Raw genomic sequence first — 19597 nt, forward strand, 5'->3', positions numbered from 1 at the left:
CCATTACGTGAGGCTTACAATGAGCGCCAATTCACTTGCTGGCGGTGCATGACGTAAAAAAGATGACAAACAGAACAAAAACTGGCGTCGCACTCCTCTCCTGCCCACCTCTACCCTCCTTTTTGCCTGGCGTCGCCACATCTTCACCTGATCCAACATCGTCTACCATAATCGTTCCTTGACTCCCCGCACATTCGGACGGTTCCGAAGCTTGCCGTGGTCGGTGTTCCCATGAAATCAGAAATTGTCACGATTGCCAAGGACAACGCACAGAGCGCTCAACAATGGCTCACATCAGACATGAGTTGCCGAGCCTGCTGAGCTGAGCAGCAGTCTCAGACGAAAACGGTGGACTTTAAAACTCAAGTGAGGAAAAGGGTAGCGCTTTCCTTTATTTCACGTAATAAAAGTATTTCTTTCTTTATTTCCATATTTTATTGGTAGTATAAACACTGAAATAACAAGCATCTTTGACACATATTGTTTATACATGTATATTATCTCGAAACAGCCCTCCGCCGCCAGAGAAGCGCGGGAGAATTGCAAAACAAAACTAGCGTATGCTTTCTGGGAGTTGAAGGAACAGTGACGCTGCGGGAAGTGCAGCAATGTTTAGACCATGACTCTGCGTTCGCATGCGCTTAGTAGTGGCGTGTCAGGTACATTAAACGAATAATATTGCACCAGTTGTTTCTTTCGACACTGCCATATGAAAGCGCAACCACACGCAACTAAATGTAATGGCGATCAAATTCCGTCAACTTTCCAACATACATCATTGCCGTAAAGCTCGTAACTGAGATGGTAATTAACGTAATTAGTTTTATTATTGATTCAATTGCTGCAGTCTTTCTTGCAAATGATCCCCACGAGGGCAGATAATTATCTTATAGGGACGTCATATGAGCAAATTTTATCGGTGTTTTTGGTATATGTGTTTGGAATAAAGAAAGTAACATTCTAATGCCAACGTAAACGTTTGCGCGGGTCAAGTCAAGAAAGCCGTGCCCTTTCTTGGCTTCCGTTTGCGATGTTTCTAGAGCGCGAAGTCTTCTTTACTCAAAACGAGTGCCATGACATGCACAAACCTGCTCTAAAAAGGCACCTTCATGCTTTTACAGGAGACCAAGTGATGCAGGTGTTTACTGCCATTATCCTTGAACCAGAAAAAAGCCTCCAACAAGTTCAGCTTTCAAAGGACGGTGACAGAGCACGGCACTGACATATAGAACCTGGCTTCTGCAAAAGTACTTCAGCCTTATGTGCATTTGGTGTTTGCTGAAATCATCTAACTGTCGCGTTGGTCTACGAGAACAGCAAAATGAACTGTATCAAGGGATATCCATGTTCCAAAGGTCTCCGAATGCTTCCTATGTAACCAAACTATTCCCTTCCGGGTGGCTTTGAACTCAAAAGCTGTTACTTTGGAGAGTAGAACTGGTGTTCTGTGGTAGCGCTCCCTTATGATATTTACCAACCGGAACTCGGCAGGATCGTCTGCCTGGATCATATGGCATCGGAAATTTTGTGCGATGGTAGCACATATCCGCAGCAAGTGTGAGATAAATTTTGGCGAGTGTTACTAGAAATGAGCGATATTTTCAAAAATGTATGTCATTTGCTTATCCACAATGGCGGCATAACGACTACGGCACGGCAACAATTGGATGACGTGTCTAAAGTGATGACGATAATACGGCGACAGTGCGACGACGATGGCATGACGAGATTCGTACGAGGATTGCACGACGACGATAGAGTGACGGCGACCGAATGACGAAAGGTTTAATGACGACGATGCAGCAACCACGACAACATCACGACCACGAGCTCGTATACCTAGTAGGCCATGCTAAACGACAACGTAAGCCACGGGGCTGTAAAATGGCTAGATACTTAGATTCCGGAAAGTGCGTTAAGTATCTAAGGAATGCTAATCGCATTCACACTCGCTGTAAAACGCTTCAGGTGGCTCTTCAATCTGTGTGGGCCCGTGCCCGAAGCAACAGCTGCGGCCGTCTCAGAGCTGACCGCGGCTCTGCTGGTGCTCACAACTGTCGTCCTAGACGAAGCAAGTAATACGTATTTAGTATTACGGTGTTACGGTGCATGTTACGGTGCATTTGCACAGGACCGTACGCGCAAGACGAAGAGCAAGCTGTAGACTGTCTCCTGGAGCTGTGACCTTTGTAACAGCCTGCACTATTACCACTAACCTTTCCCCATGTAAATAGTTGTAAATGCGCTTGTGCATTGGGCTTCCTCTTCGTAACAATAATTTGTAATTGAGCGATCGGTAGTTCTAAACGTTAGCGTCTGGACGTTAGCTCCCATGCGATCTCTCCAAGGCAAACAATCGTTCTCACGAGGCCAGATAGGCAGTGGAGGTCGTTCGCCATTGAGTGGTGTTCGTCTCTGACCGCCGTTTATTCGCTTGATGCTCAACTGAGCACTGGGCGGTTGAGAACTTTACGGATGAGAAATCATTGGGCACATGCAACGTCGCTAGCTGAGCATGGTCTTGTGCTGTGAAGTAGCTGTTACCATTTTTGTATGACACGGGATTCACACTCGGCTCCAGGCCATGTTAGCGTGAATCTGAAAGATGCAATGTCGTGTGTGTGTAAGCACAGTTTCCGTAGATAAATAATTACTTGCGCGATTACTGCCTGTTGTAAACATGCAAACTATTTCGCCCTATTTCAAGGTACAATGGCATTCTCTCCTGACACCCACCACACATTTTCCCTGTTTCACCTTTCTCGTTACTCCGGCGATAGTTGGCATTTGAGTGGCATGCTGTTCACGTTCCGTCTCATTGCAACGTCTCTGTCTCTTCCCTCCACGTGCGTTTAATCTGCGTTTTATTTATTGATACCCTTCATAATCTGCAATGTCACCAAGATACTACAGCAGAAAGTGGAAAACAATGCTTCACCACCGCAACGCAGCATACAAATATTGAGAAAACCAGCGGTGTTATTACAGCTTTCAAATGATGTCGCTTGCTTTGCTAAGATGCTGTTCAAGTTGTGGGCCCACTAGCTTGCACAGAGTGCTGTAGACGCCTCTGAAGAGCATCCTTCTGCTTGTTCGCATGCGGATTATTCTCTCGAATGAGCAAGAAAAGAACGCCAACACAAAGAACAATTACGGTAACTGAGAACAGCGTCGGGCATGGCACGGTTACACATTCCGACTATTTCTAGTCATGATCATGAGAGGTGTAGTAGATATAGAATTAGCTAGTGGAAGATAGTGTTCTTTGTTCACCTGAATGTGTCAGAAATATTGGCTGCGGGTCTTTTCCACTTCACATAAAGCTGGAGCTTCGCAAATGCTAATCATGAGCAATAAAACATTCCCGCTCACTTCGGGGCATTTTGCAGCATTGTAAGGAGATGATAAAATGCTTAACTCCAATGCTGTGAATGCACACTCCCGCATGTCACATATTTGAGTGAACAAAAAAAAAGGTTGTAAGAAGAAGCGTTACTTCAGGGTGCATTCCTATGTCCCTCTTAAAATACATGAGAAGGGCACTTGAGTGTTTTCGATGGCGAACCACGATATTTATGTGACTAATATAAGCTACACTTCAAGTATAAGGTTGTGGTCTCCGAGGTACCAACTTAGCAAAGTCGCTGATTGAGAAGATGATTAAAAATTTCTAAATTTCTACTAACAATACTTTCGTACACCATAACAGTTTCTCGGCTGCGAGCCTAACGCGGATTCCATTCGCTTCTTGGTATTGCTGATAGTCATTTTGTGTAGTTTATGTGCATTCCGGAATTAGCGAAATACGACTGGATGATTCATGCCTCAAAGGAAGGGATAACAAACAGTGACAGAAACTTTCCTTTGTGAATCATATATCCTGGCGTATAAACATATGATAGAGACAGGAAAAACTTGACAAGCAAAAGCACTAGCCTGCAAGAACAGTAACAAGAACGGTCTGTTTAATACCGCTCGCTAGTCGCTTTTTCTTTTCTTTGATTATGCTTTCTTGAAATACTGATACATATCCTCGTCGTCGTCGTCCTCGCCACACTACAGAAGAAGCAGTGCGTCTCTTCGAAAAGAAGCATAGTCCCTATGCGCAACTTAACGTCCGCACTGTATTGGCCCGCCGTCGCCGCAGACATTCTCGCGGCTGCTGCCGCCAACGCTCCAGGCGCCCTCCGACGCCGTCTGTGCTTCTTCGTCGGTAAGAGAGCAGCTACTCGATGATTCCGATCTGTTGGACCGCTGCCCGTAGGGTGGCAGCTACTTCCCGTCACAATCGCACCCATCCAAGCTATTCTTCACGTCGGCGCTCTGTGAGGGCATGTTCTTCAGAGCCGAACTACGCGGATCCGGCCCACACCAAGTCCAAAGTGCAACTGCTGATAACGTCGCTAGGGTGATGACATGTCCGAAGAAAACGAGGCACAACAATTGGTGGGTAGACTACGACATTTTATTTTCTCTCTCGATGAGACTCGATAGACGGACGCAACAATTTTCTGAACTTAGCCATATATAGCTTCGCTGTAAAAGGGATTGCCTACGCCAGCAGCGCTCTCTTGCGCACTGAGGAAAACTACTTCACTGTGGCGAAGAAATGCACCGCAGTAGTGTAGGCTGTTATGAAAATTCATCCTTACTTGTACGGCCGTGTATGCACCGTCTTCCGCAACAACTATTCTACCTGTTGGCAGACTAACTCAAAAGACCCATTTAGCTGATTGGCGCGCTGGAGTCTCAGGGTTGAGGAGTTCGGCAGGACCACCATACACAAGTCAGACAAAAAGCACACAGTCGACGACTGCCACTCTCTGCCACGAATCGAGCCCGGTGTCACCGACGGTAAGGAGGCGGACGCTGCATTCTTGGGAGTCGTAGATACAATTACCATTTCACCACAGAAGTGCGACGACAAAGAACTGCTTCCCCTTATTGATTTCTTTCAACGCCGAACTAAAGATATGCCGTGGCTGTTTGCGAAAAACCTGCCGTCATTTTGTTTCAGGGACAATGTTTTCTATGAGAACTTTTTTCCAATGGGCAGCAGCTACTTACGCGCCGTGCCTGCTCGACGTCGCAACGAAATTCGCACAGAGTGTCATGATGAGGCTATCTCAGGTCGTCTGGGCTACACATGAACATTGCACCCGACTGCGACACAATCATTATTGGCCGCTGGTCCCAGCCGTAGTTCCAAGCTGCTGCTAAAGGTTACGTATGCACTTGTCTTGTCTGCCGAAAACGCAAAGCTACACCCGACAAGTCAGCTGGTCTCCTAAATCCTCTTCAGTTGCCGGGTGCGTCATTTGCCCAAATTCGTATGAATTTTTTTTGACGATTTCTAACTTCCACTGCATGAAACAGATGGATTATTGTCGCCACCGTTTAGATCACCCTCTATGCGGAGACTAAAGTTACCTAGCGGGGCACATCAGCAGAAGCAGCTTGATATCAGTTTTTCTTCGAAAACGTCGTCCTTAGGCACTGTGCCCCAGCCGTAGTAATTACTGACAGGGGCACCGCGTTCATGGCCGAAGTTCTGAACGCAGTTGCCAACCACAGCGACACCGCCCAACAGGTTTGTCACGCTGTGTGCATCCGTGTCACACAGCATGACATGGAATGCGGTACAGTCGTCAGCAGAAATCCATGGCCTACGCACCTGGCGGGAATATTTAGATATTTATATTCACCACAATATATTAGGAACGACCTTGGTGGAATATCCAACAGCACTCTTTTAAATATGAGGCTCATATCATCATTATTATCATCGTAGAGTTATAATTATCACCAGCATCGTCATCACCATTGTCATCATCGTCTCTTATAACTTATTGCATCCGCTTCATTTTTTCGACACGCCTCTCCTTGTCCTAAAAGCACAGCTCGATTACGAATTTTGTGTAACCGAGTCTTCTGATTCAGAACTCGCCGACAACTGCTTAGAGCGGCGACATGTACCATTCACCGATCAACGCCAGTCACAATATCGACGCTTGATTGCCGAAAGCGTGCGCAATATGGAGGTGACAGTGATTTTTGTGCGGTAGCAGCCATCATCGGTCCCACTCGTCGCCGCGTCTTCGCCACTAGACTGTTTGCCCGAATCTGCCCCCGCCTGTTCGGCGGTTATGATCGAAGGACGCTCTACATCAGACGCCGCATTTAGCGACGAGTGGAACGAAACGAGCGCTGCCGGTTGTATTATTGGCTGCGATTACACGCAGTGGCGCCACCGCTCTGAATCGCCGTCGCGGCGTAGTAAGTAGGATGCCGCAGCAGACCGTAACAGGTAGGATGGCGTGTTTCCACCTCGAGCGCTCAATTTTGTTACGCAAGAAGGCTGCTTGATCATATTTGCATATTTGCGCAACTAGGGTTCAGTTGCTTCACGTCGCGGTTAGTTGTGTTAAGATGTATAGGAGCAATGGAGATCATACCGATTCACAGTTGATTCCGAGGCGTTGAAAACTATTATAGTGTGTAACTACACAATCAGACTAACCTGCTTCACTTATGCAAGGCGAGCACTCTTTTTACTGCCGGGTGAAATATTTGTGCATTATATGTAAACATGTGCCTGCTACCAAGACCAAGTCGCACAAATGATAGAGCCGCACAATAGCAAGAACCTCATGCTCTAGTTACCCAAAGTTACAGTAATGAAAGATACTGTTTTGGTTAAATTACAGTTAGCGCAGCTTAACTTGAGGCACAAAGTGTGAGCTCGTATTTAAGGATCAAGCGTGTCACATTCATGATGTTAGTGGCTTTTGTGCTTTGTCTCGCCGAAAGGTAGTATCTTTCTTGGCCAACCTGCATAGAATTAAGTATTAATTGGCATGCTTAGGCAGATATTAATGAATAGAAAAATAGCGATCCGTTGTTCTACAAGAGAACTAGTTCTTATGCATTGCAGAAGGGGGAAATATCATTTTTATTCTCCCAAATATCTTAGCATGGCTAACGCACGTTGAAACGCAGTGCTATTATTTGCGATACTGCAACATTCCGTTTACGTGAACTGGTTCATGGAGTCAAGCGCATCGTAAACATTTCCTCAAATTTTATTGCTTCAATATTGTGTATCGTTGCCATTGTTCGTCCGGTATGTTTATTTTTCTATTCATGTGTCATGATTTAGAATGTGTCCTTTGTGTATATGTGCTTGGCAGTCATTGAAAATTTTGCATTTTGTACCAGCTATGACATTTTCATTGCTTTGAACCACTGCTGTGAACAGTTTCTTTATTGAGTCTAGCGTTGAGGCTATACGAAGATACAATAGACTCCACTTAAGCGGAACTCGAAAAGACAGAAACATTTGTTCAGCTTATTCGAAGTTTCATTAAGACGAATGGCGCAAGTATTACCACAAATCCTTTTATTCGAAAGCGTCGGGTGTATTGATAATACTGAAGCGAAAAAAAAAACTTCCCTGCATTCTACTCCTAAGATTATAGCTTTCTTTTTGCGCAAATATGTGTACATGCGTGAAAAAACTTCCAATAATTCTGCGCAGTCATCCATTTAGAAATAGTGCGGCAGGCTTGCAAGCTCTTGCCGCGAGGGGCGAAGAAAGTAATGTGCGCTCGAAAAGTAATATTTATGCCTTCGACAATAGAACTATAGTCTCCGCCTCGAGCTTCACCAATTATTTGTTGAACTTTCTGTTCAAAGCAGGTAGCAAGGAGAACTTCCCAGTTCGCTTGTTGCTGGCAGTGTGAACCAACCACCAGTGGCAGGCTCACTGCAAGATAGCACTATGGCGTAGTGCTCTCTTCGCACCGGGATCCGTATAGGGAAGTCCTCACGATGGAAACACCGTTGCATCTTCGATACCTTGAATTTGCATGAACTTTCGCACAACAGCCTAAATGGAGTGGACTTAATTTGTTATTTATAGGATCACCGTTAGATATGTTTGGCGCACTCTTGCGGTTCCACACTGTGATGATGTAGGAGGCAACATTGAGAGCATGGGAAGCCAAGCAAAGGCAATTCCATTAACGCGATAGCACTACGGAGTACGTGTCGCAGAAAATCCGGCGTCTGAGTCCATCATCAATCAATCAATCAGTCAATCACCCATTCCCAGGCTATCCATCTGACGCAAGGAATTTACTAACCAATTGAGTTTCTCAACCTAAAATACGTGGAAAAATCGCAAAGTAAGACATACACACAACCTACAGACATCATACATCTCGGATTGTAATTTGACTATACGAGAAAACATCATTCTGCCACCCGGAAACTCAAAGAAACGCCTTTTCCAGCGCTTCTCGAATTCACAGACTGGCCGCGTCAGCTGCCATTTGCGCACGCCGGCGCGTGGGTGTCTCGGGGGCTGCGGAGCGTTGCACCCGGTTCCTTTCAATACCTCCAGCTGGCACCCACCTCAGCCTCATCGCGGCCCACGCAAGAGGCCGTGTTTCTGCCAGAAAGTCCACCTCCTTGCATATCGTTCACGGCAAGCGTTTTTCGGTAAACATTATGGTTTCATACGCTCCATTTGCCGGGAAGCATGAGAAGCAGTCAGGGATCTTTGAATGCTATCGCGTTTCGCTATTAAAGGCGAAGCTTATGTGTCCTCAAAATTGTGTTCTGTTTATCCGGCATTTGCGTTTAAATCAGCGTCCCTCCGTCTGTACCTGTTTTTCACGCTTCCCTTGCGGTATGCTGTACCAAGAAGGCCGCATTTGAACCCTTCTCAAGTTTCCTTTATTTGGAGTCCACAGTAATTTTCACTAACCAGGAAGGAATATACGTTGAGCACTTCCCTCTCCCAATGAAGACATGCGGAGAGCTATGGTCAAGCTCTCATTACCGACCCCTTTTCTGCTTATTAGAAAAAAGTTTGTATTTATGTTTCGGCCCTTGCATATTCATTTGCTGTCTTTGGGCCTGGTACACCGTTATGCAGAGTGCCTTCATAGGCAGCCAGTTTCTTTCAACGTAGTCGTACAAGTCGCTATGCACACGAAAGAACTGTAGACGACAATGTCGATGAGTAAAACTCAGCAAAAGCGCCTTTCGCGTCGACAGAGCGAGCGAGGGGTGTTCCCACCTGGAACGGCCCGCCAACGGCAACAGCGGGTATTGCAATGACGGATCCACCCCCCCCCCCCTTTTCACACTCCCGCTTTACGATCCCCTTACGACACGTGCCCTTCTCTGCACCGCCGCAGCCTCATGGGCGTCGGCGTCCTGTCCCCTATTGTGTCACATTCTCTGTTCCCTTCTGTGTGGGAAAAGGAATACTGACACACGCATTCGCATATCGCAAATGAAATGTCATTACAGATCTCGCGGTGTAGAATTTACTTTTTTCAACTGTGATCAAATCTCGGCTGCTCAATGAAACAGGTTTCATGAGCGTAAGGCGTTAGCAGAAATTTTCTTTGTCTAGCCTGCGCTACGAAGAATAGCACAAAACCTGAAGGTAGCTAAAATCTCTTCAAAGGAACAGTGTTGTTTATCAGCAAGGTGGCAGCTTCGGCGAGCTGGTCCTGCATTTTCAATGTTCCATTGCAAAACCTGTATGGGCAAGATACACACTGTGTAAGTTCCAGCTTTGTTCGCGTAGTTGTGCATTTCTTGGTGGCAATATCTCAAGACATTAGCTAATCGGTATTGGAGAAGTCATGCAAGAATGTTACAATTTCACAAAGGTAATTGAAGTATGTCAGGGTGCTGCAAGCTCGCAATTGCACCCGCGCTGAATGTGTACTGCTGTAGGTCGTGCAAGCGCATTCCTCTCAATCACTAAGCAAAAACGAAAAGTTGCGCCCAGTCGAGAATACTTAAACATTGCGTAAACAGCACAACTGCGCCTTCCATGTTCGAAATAGCCCGAGCACACAATTAGAAGAGATCGTTTTGTACACACAAGCGGCTTGTTTTCTTCACAACCTCAGTATCGCGCCTCTTCTTTCGCAGGGTCACGTGTCATCCGCAAGTGCAGCAGCTTCAGCGCCGCGAAGACGGCGAGCAATGACTTCCCTTGCTCCTGACAAGGAGCAACAGCCAATGATGGATGGTGTAGTCAGTGACGTTATAATATCGCGCAAGGACGGAGGCTTAGCCTGGCTCGTCTGTCTAGCCTCGTTCTGGGTGCACGGCGCTGTGTTTGGTATTATTAACTGCTTCGGCGTACTCTACCCAGTCATACACGATCTTGCTCCAGACAAGGCACAGGCCTCCTTCCACGCTTGTAAGTTTTTTTAATTTCCTTTGCAAGACACTGGCTCAACTACAGCGTAGACTAACGCGAGTGTATTGACGCAGTCGCCTCTGTTGTAGAACATAGTGGATGTATTTGTGACTGTATTCAGACGAACTCTGCACGCAGGGGCAGGGGCCGGTGAACAGTCAGCTGTGATCTGTAGGCGCGCAAATTTTATTCATAGGATGACTGACAATTTATTCACAAGAAAGCCTTGGGCCTCCCGAAATGTTTGCAAATAAAACAAGTCAGTATGTTTTGGCACTAAAATAAGTTGCTTCACACTTCGCTGGAAGCAGCAGGTGCTCCAGTATTGTGGCGTTCGCTTATGTATGTGTATCGATTATCTACGAACTGTGAAAAATCTAGTGCAGTAAGAAGATGTCTCTCATTCCACGTTTTGTCATATACTTCGTCAATACCTCTCTTTTGGGCAGAGTCGAATGAACCAATGGGTTAAAGGGGTCACAGCTTCGGTCTCCTGACTGCCAGGGTGACCCCATCAAACATATTCTCTGGATATGGCCCTCAACAAATTCAAAGATGTCGTTACCAGGGCCTCTTCAGAAATGTTGTTTGTGTAATAGAAATTGCAAAGCGTCGGGTAAAGAACGTTTTACAACAAGAATTCTTGAATAGGACATAGTGGTGCATGGCATAGGCGCAAATAATATGTGAAGTGAAAAAGCGAGTTGCCCTTCATGCGCAGAATTTCTCCTTATGTGCTTGACCAGCACCACAATATGCCTTTCTCCCTTTGCTTCTTGCTCCATATAAATAACAACGAAGGATTCAGGACATGTACTTTCTAGTGTTCGCATGAATTGCATGAGACAAACACGAAGAAATGTAATGTGTCTATGTTAACTAAAATGTTTTTTTTTGCTTTTCAACACGCGGTGCTCTTTTCTATGAGCGATGAAGAAGGAGCAGTTCACGAATTTGTGACTACTCCCAATATATTGATAGTGACATAACAGCTAGACAATCAGTGTTAGACAACAATCAACCGGAAATGAAACAATACGTTAGCTCATAGCAGAAGTTTAGCAAATCTAATATCAAGATGCAAGATGACCTCCCTCTTTATGTATGTTCATAAGCCTGTAACTTTTTATCAGTGAATGAACAAAAGAGCAGACCGAAAAATGTGTAGCAGTCTAAGTAGTAGGGCGCTTAACTGATCACCATGATTGTCATCATCATTATCCTTAATGTGGTGCTGAGGCAAATATAGCCCCGGGCCCTATATTCTTTTAATGCGGCACTGGTCTAGAGCACTGTGCTAGGTTTGAGAGAAAGTGGCTCCGAAAACTGGTAGCCCTCAAGGACACGCGGGTCACACAGTGTTAATCCCGGTATTTATGACCTAGCAACGGCTGCGTGCATAACAACTGCGCTATGCGGGGCACCAATGGAGCACTATAGAGTGTGCAGAAAAATTTGCACACCGACTCTTCTATTGACACTTTTGGAGAGTGGGTTCCATCGGCCAAATTAAGCACGATTACCACGATAAGGCGCCCCATCACTAGTTCAGTCAGCAGTTGGGCGCGTCGATGCTGAACTGCAACAAATAGGGGTGATGGTACCTCCTCGGCAAAGTCCTTGTGGGCGGCATAATTGGGCGGCGGCCCCACGTCATACTCAACTGCACAATTCAGCCCATCGCGTGCATCAAACTTTATCGGGAGATCGCTGAGTAAGAACGTCTTACTTTTAGATTTATCGGTTCCGATATCGATGCTGTTTACTAACAATGTTATAAATTGAAGATTTAGTATTATGTAGAATTTCTTGATTGTTATTCGCGCTCAGAATAAAATTATTATTACACGGCGGGAACCTTAACGCCTTCGTTAAGCGTTACTGTTTTACATTGTTGCATACTGACAAAGACGTGCAACTATTTCTTTGAGCTAGGCGAATGTGGTTCCAACCCGAGTACTGTTGTCCTCCAATGTAGGGGCGGTAGGAGCCGTGTTGGGCACACATTAGCCCCAAAGACCTGTGGCACTCCAAGAAGAATCCGTCTAGAGAAGATTTCTTTTCTTAAAGAAAAGGGAAAGGCTGGATAAAAGACATGATGGGGCTTGACTAATAAGAGACCACTGGTTCAACTACAGTTTATTAGATTACAAATACTTATGTACAGAGCTAATATAGTAGGTGGACGGCTGAACAGAAACAAATTACTCTCAAGTCGCATGTGGAACTCGGTGTTCGCTGTTAAACTGATCGTATGTACAGGGCGTCCCACATAACTTGAGCCAAGAATTTAAAAACGCAAGGCGCCTTGGAAGCGGATTAAACTAAACGCATACTTTTCGCAATAGCCTATATAGTAACTCATACCTTTCTTTGTTTTCCCCATAACTAACTAAATAATTAAGTTAAATTACCAAACTAATTAATTATTGGCTGAGTACGCCATGTATGATATGCAGATTTGTAGAGAACCTTCTGGAACCACCGATCGAGTTGTTTCCTTTGTGATACGTCTCACGTAGTCCTTTTTTCCGGGCTGCAAAGAAAGCTCGCGAAATATTAAAAGATCCACGGGACCGAGCGCTTTCGCAGTGGTATCGTGCTGCTCTCAAGCGTACGTTAGGTGAACAAGGTCGGCTGCATCGTGACTGGCGACAGTGAAGCGGCAGAGCGTACTTCATCTCCTCGGCCAAGCTCGGCCAGCAGGAGGCATTTTCGCCGTCATCCGACGGGAGCCGATTGAGCAGCATGATACCACTGCGCAAGTGCTCCGTCGCGTGTGTGTGTGTGTTTTGTATTTCGCGGGCTGTTTTGCAACCCGGAAAAGAGGAGTACGTGAGACGTATCGTAAAGGAAACAATTAATAAATTAGTGAGTTATGGGGGAAACAAAAAAAGTTGTCTGAGTTACTATAGGCTATTGCGAATAGTGTACGTGCAGTTCAATTCGCTTCCGACGGGTCTTTCATTTTTACATTCTTGGGTCAAGTTATGTGGGACACCCTGTATAATGCAGTTTTCTTTTTAGTCGCAACTAAATGTAGGAGTCAGTGCCAGCACCGTCCACTTTGCCAATTCGAGTTTGTGTTGCTTTTCGATGCATAGGAAGTTCATAACGGGACAGCCAACCGGACAGCCATCCTTTCAGATGTCTGGGCACCATGATGACAAGCTGCTTCGTTAGCGTAGCTACAGTGCACGCTAGTACTGTAAACGAATTGTGGTTACTTACTCGTAATCAATGCACGCGTGCTTTTGTTCTGTCGCAGCACTAGTTGGTTCGCTATGCGTGGGGTCAACGTTCGCCATGTCTCCAGTGGCGAGCCTGCTGGCAGACAAGTTTGGCGCTCGGATAACCGTGGTGTGTGGTGGCATTATAGGCTCCATAGGACTCCTTATGAGCTCATGGGCTTTCAGGGTGAGTATAGCGTTCATTTCTGTTAGGCAGGTGTGCTACGTGCCCAAATACAATGTGAAAGCGTAATAATTTTTTTTCGAGCGATGAAGCCCCGTTATTGCTCTAGTCAAAATCTGAAAGCAAACTATACTGAAGATGCACTTATATAAATCGCCCTCTGCAATACTTCACGATGTCGGCACAATGGTCCGTTGGAATCATCTTTGCTGAAATCCGGGGTCACGTGCGCTTACTCCAAAGGAGTTTATAAGTTTTGGGGTTGGCCTTCCCGAAGCTGGCAATGTCGGTATCGGTGGTCTTCGTAGCTGAGTGCTCAGGAATAATTTTTATCACCTGTGGTATTTAAATGTGCAGCCAAATCAATTTAAACGAGTCCTTTCGCATTAAGCCCGCATAGGAAACCACCTATTGTGGCAGGGAATAAAACCCGAGACCTCGTGGTCAGTCGTGCACTCAGTCGCAGAAATCGCTACGGAAATGCTGCAAGTTAAAGGGGCACTAGGTCGAGCAGAAGTAAACTTTGCTGGAAATGAGTAAAAGAAAATTTTTGGTAAACCCCAGCTGAGTGGCTTCAGGATGCCAGGGTTCCTTGCCTCCACTTTGGCCCTGTCTACCAATAAGGACAGCAATTAAACATATTAGGTCGAGGCATATGGAAACATTGGGCTTCTGAAATTATGAATTCATAAATTTTTTAGTGAGCGCAGATCTTTTGGGAGTCCGAAAAACGTAAAAAAACATTTAAAATCATAGCGCCCGGCACCAATTTTATGCTGTACCTGTTATGGGTGTCAGCGCCGGCTTATTTACAGTAATTCATCGAGAGCATGGTAGCGTGATGACTCTATTCAAGTATTTTCTTCATATTGAGCAAACCCGCCATGATTGCCCAGTGGCTATGGCGTCGCGCTGCTGAGCACGGAGTTCGCGGGATCGAATCCCGGCCATGGTGGCCGCATTCCGATGGGGGCGAAATGCGAAAACACCAGTGTACTTAGATTTAGGTGCGCGTTAAAGAACACCAGGTGGTCAAAATTTTCGGAGTCCTCCACTACGGCGTGCCTCATAATGAGAAAGTGGTTTTGGCACGTAAAACCCTATAATTAAAATATTGAGCACTGAGAGAGTAGAACTTGCAGTCACGTGGTCTATTTTGGATCTCGTGAATTTATAACTGAATTTAAGAGCATTTTTGTATCGTATGCTGTCAGTATGTATGTTATGTGCACGTTGTATATCGCGAGAATCCATTTTGGGTCACATCAACTTGAATAACAGGTTGTGTAGCAGTGTCTGCAAAGCCTTAGCAACCGTGTCACATTGAAGGAACAAGGATGTTTAGAGCCCCTGTTCTTGTATTGACATAAATGCTGGGCTGGCAGCGCTCGCGCTGTGAATTTTCTCCTTTACATAGGCACATCATATTGTATACATGTTTGTAAAGGTTTGTGAAGTGAATTTACCTTAATAAACTTCACAAACATTTTTTTACACTATGCATCTTCAAAGGTGCGCTGCTAGTGTTTTCTTGAGCCCGGAATCGCTTCACTTACAGCTTCTACTTGGGTTATTCAATGTGAGAAACTTTTTTATGAAAGTTAAAGTCAAGTTAACGATCGCAGCACAAATATAGATCAGCGAGAGGTGATGCTCGATCGTGTATCTATATTTGGGATGGGGGTCATTGGTCGGTGTTAAGCATTACGTGAAAGAGAGCTTCCGTTTTCAGGTACCATACTTGTGGGTCACATATGGTGGCCTGCTGGGAGTCGGATCTACAATGGCGTACGCACCCTCTCTCTCTGTGCTGGCGCACTACTTCAACCGCAAGTTGGGTCTAGCCAACGGCATCGCCACGGCCGGCAGCTCCGTGTTTACAGCGCTTCTACCAATTCCACTTGCGGCCATGATGGATGCCATTGGACTGCAAAACACGTTTCGGGTAAACCAGTCTATAAGTAACGCTGCGACAGCGGAGGAACGCAGTGAGGCCTATATAGCGCCAAGATACTTGACGAGTGCTGAGGTTAGGCGCTATGCGTAAGACATGCGGTGGGACAGTTAAGTGGTATCAGAGAGTACGCCCAAAGCATACAAACACGCATAATCGCTGTATATATAACTGACAGGACTCTGAAGGGTGCGTGTTATGCGCGCAAGCGCGGGACGCTTATGTCTAAGCGAACATACCGTGCGCGCACTAATGCCGTTCAGAAACGATTATTCGTTTTCTAAGAAATAAAAAAGCCGATGTTTTTGCGCTTACAGAGACGGCCCGCATGCTAGCCGTTCTTGCTGTTTCAGTCATCAACACTCTGGTTCATGGATGTGCCTGGTCGTAACAAAGCGTTTCAATACAAATGCTCAGTCAGAACTATACGTACTGCAATGCATATGCATCAAACTACCGCATTCTTTCTTGACTTTGTTCTTATCTGCTCGGGCTATGACATTTAAGGGACCATTATACCACTCGGAGCTCATAGATGAGCGAGCACTTTCTCTCTTGCCTTCATTACGCCCTCCATGAGCGCTCTACCTTCTTCGCTGCGTGTCCGTTCTGTTTGTTGTCCTGTGTTTGTTGGTTATTGTTCTACTACTTTCGATGGCAACCGTCGCAAATAATATGTGTCACAAATTTCGGCTCTTCACCTTAATTTAGTGTCTACAAATACACGTAAAATCTATGATGGAACACCTCTTGCATAAATCCACATACATTGCTTGAATCATAATGCAGAAAAGAGGTGAGGCTTGCCGACAGGGCGCAAAAGTAATAATAATAAGAACAACAGTTTTACTGATTGTCGTATGGGTGTGGTTTATAAAATTCCTCTTAGCTGTGGCCAGTTCTACGTAGGGCAAACGGGACCGTGCACCAATCAGAGGCTAATGGAACATAAAAGGTCGTTACCCGTAGATCGCCTTCTAATCTTTCCGTACATTGGCAAGATTGTAACTGCACGCGAGATTTAGATGAATGCGCGATATTGTACAGACATAAAAATGAATATACGCGTCTTATGGTAGAGGCATGACATATCTATATTGGTAGAAGCGCATGCGTGAGTCAGCCTTCGATTACCTTAAATAAGGAAGAGATTAAGTGCCTTAACAGTTACCTCTCACGTAGACTGGCACATGCAGCCGACTGACACGTGGTGACACCATTCCTCAGCTTGCGCAGATGAGTTTTGTGTCTTCTTCCTTTTTTCGCCTCAGTGCTCCCTTCGGTTGATAGTCGGCCTTCGTGTTGTCCACTTCTCTACTCTTGTGTCTTTTCTGCATGCCTCGCCTTCTTTTCTGCATTATGAATCCTCAACAACTAGGTCCGCTTTCTGTCGTTCTACGCTTGAATCAAATGTGTTCACAGTTTTTACGTAATATTCCAAGTGTGGGTCATAGATGTTCGATGATTACTTCTTGCCTCTAATGCCGACGTTCCCTGAAAAAAATTCTATTATTTGGCTACCCTAAGAGTCTATTATCAGAGATATCATAAAAAATCATTTTGGCAATCAATGGTGCTACGTTTTCGGCGATGCAGTGCGTGATAAGTTCACTACGATCATCAGGAGCAAGGGTCTCTCATTAGAACGAACAGTACAAAATATAACTTCATTATACAAATGCTCCTTACATTCATGTGGGGATATGCAAGAGCACGCTAAATCAGGTACAATTTATGCACTTAAAAAATTAATAAGACACGTAAGCAGGAATACAACGATAAAGACAAGCTTAAAAGTACAGAGCATTATGTATATCACAGACGGCAGACACTGTCTTAACTCATACTATAGAATTTTGTCTCATAATATGTAGACGATGTTACGCCAAATTGCACTCGCAGGTCGCGCTTTGCAACGCATCATCTTATTTTTATTTGTAATCACGTCATTTGATAGGAAGCCTGCCACACGCAGCCGCTGAGAACGCCATGAGCCATTTGGTGCAAAGGCCAACAGCTTGAGATCACGATGATAGGAGACAATGATTACGCTGTTGTCCCAGCAGGACTGTTTAACAAACGTAGCCTTCGAAGGTAATTGCGATGACTTCAAATATAGACACGAAATTTGGCTCTTTCATTTCTTCTGTGCAGGTAATGTCCCTCCTGACGCTGAGTGTAGCTCTGTGCGGCATGGCCTTCAAAACACCAGTACTCATTCACACTTGGAATGACGAGGACAAGGTACGTGGTTTTCCTGAAGCAGCACGTCGTGAGTGAAATTTCATACGTTCAGCTTATCGTCCGTTTTTTTTTCATCCTAAGAATGGTAGCGGTAAATTTAGCACTAGTGCCGGCGTCACCATCCCGAATGGCGGCTTCAAGTTTTAGGTGTTTTCCTCCAATAAGCAAACAACGATAGGTGTTATGAAAGAGATGACTAGTATTCATACGCACCATGTTAAGTAATATTACTTGCGTCATATTTTTAAACCACATGTGTAGTGGCCTATACATAAACATGCAGCCGAATACAAGAGCCAGTAAGCCCTTGCGGTCGGGCTATTTGGCGCATGATCAGGAAAAACAGAGCTACCAGACGGGCAGCAACGAGAACAAACTCTGAAACACAGGTGCTGTCCTTGAACTCCTGTTTGTGCGTTTATACGTCTTTCGTGCCCTCTAGCAGCGCTGTTTCTTTTTGCTTACAAAAGTATTAGAGTTTTCGAAGCCAATGCAACTTATGCACGGAGTTATGCGTGAATTTTAAGTAATGCCGGAGCGAAACACCGCCAACATTGTGGGGCTTGCAGTCCTTACTGAACGAGAGAAGGCCACAGACGTACGTGATGCTCCAATACAAAAGGGGATGCCTTATCTACGTTGAACGCCAGCAATCGTTTCTTCCGCTTGCGCTGGTGAAATACCTAAACGGCACGGGCAGATTCTGCAACGCGATAACTACGCTGCAGGTTCCAGAATGTATGGTTAAATTTTCCTTGGCAGGAGGGTGTGCTTGTTGGGCATCGATTAAGAGATGCCTCTCATTTACCACACGGATACCACTACATATTTATTCTATCGAATGTTGTCAGGCGTACTACCTTTCGCTTTTTCGCGGTGACGGTTCTTTACCGAATTGTTACTGCTCCTAAGTTATGGCTCTGCGAGAAGACACTTATACTGTGTCGGAAATTGGATCATTGCCGCCGCAGCTATAGTGAAAACGTGTTGTCCAATAATATTGCGCGCGTGACCAGTATACGCGAGCGCCAGCAATTACTCTGGTAAGCAAGGCGCATATATATATATATATATATATATATATATATATATATATATATATATATATATATATATATAGCTCGCGTTTTAGGAAGATTTCGCTTCTTCATCCTCAATAAAACCTGCCTGCTGGTACAGATGTTTATGATGTCCAGCTGTATTTGATCTAAAGCTTACGAAAGAAGCACTTCACTGCATGAGCGATATTGTTCGCGTGTGGAGCAGCAGTTATGGGATGGTATAATTGCAACACATGCCTGCTACTCGCTCGGGTGGCTGTTAGTGTACCTCTTCCCAACCCATTACGTTGTACTCTTCGCAGGAACCAAACGGCTGCTGCGACGTGTTCAACAGGTCCATATGGAAGAATCGGCGGTTTGTCGTCTGGGTGATCGCGATTCCTTTGGCCCTGTTCGGCTACTTTGTGCCGTACGTTCACCTCGTGAGTAATATTCCTTGAATTTGTGCCTCGTTGAATAACATAACGTCGAAGTCTTTGTTGGAAGGGACGTAGCCATCTTTGTTAGCAATTAAAATGCATTTATTTATTTATTTATTTATTTACTTATTTATTTATTTATTCCTCAAATGCCGCGCGAGTGACGTAACATGGGGGACGGGTACAGTATATACGATAATATAATTACAATGAATAAACATCGTGAATACAGGCCAAAATGAATACACGCCAGTGATTATAATTATATGATGAT

The 19597-nt window shown here is 45.2% G+C and overlaps 1 protein-coding gene across 5 annotated transcripts in view; it reads left to right on the forward strand.

Annotated features, from left to right (window-relative positions):
* The window catches only part of kar (monocarboxylate transporter 10-like protein kar), a 104129-nt gene that overhangs the window by 47776 nt on the left and 36756 nt on the right, over positions 1–19597 (forward strand). For 2 of the 5 annotated variants that reach the window (XM_065429985.2, XM_070538358.1), the window contains exons 2-7: positions 8295–8502; positions 9958–10231; positions 13500–13648; positions 15378–15590; positions 17754–17843; positions 19207–19326. In XM_065429985.2, coding sequence (XP_065286057.1) covers positions 10012–10231; positions 13500–13648; positions 15378–15590; positions 17754–17843; positions 19207–19326 — 792 coding nt within the window. In that variant the 5' untranslated portion in view covers positions 8295–8502; positions 9958–10011. Of the gene's footprint in view, positions 1–8294; positions 8503–9957; positions 10232–13499; positions 13649–15377; positions 15591–17753; positions 17844–19206; positions 19327–19597 lie in introns of those variants that run through there. The other 3 variants (XM_065429984.2, XM_065429986.1, XM_070538357.1) reach the window with 2 other exon arrangements.

The sequence above is a fragment of the Dermacentor albipictus genome, chromosome 5 (genome assembly GCF_038994185.2).
Source record: "Dermacentor albipictus isolate Rhodes 1998 colony chromosome 5, USDA_Dalb.pri_finalv2, whole genome shotgun sequence".
Taxonomy (NCBI): domain Eukaryota; kingdom Metazoa; phylum Arthropoda; class Arachnida; order Ixodida; family Ixodidae; genus Dermacentor; species Dermacentor albipictus.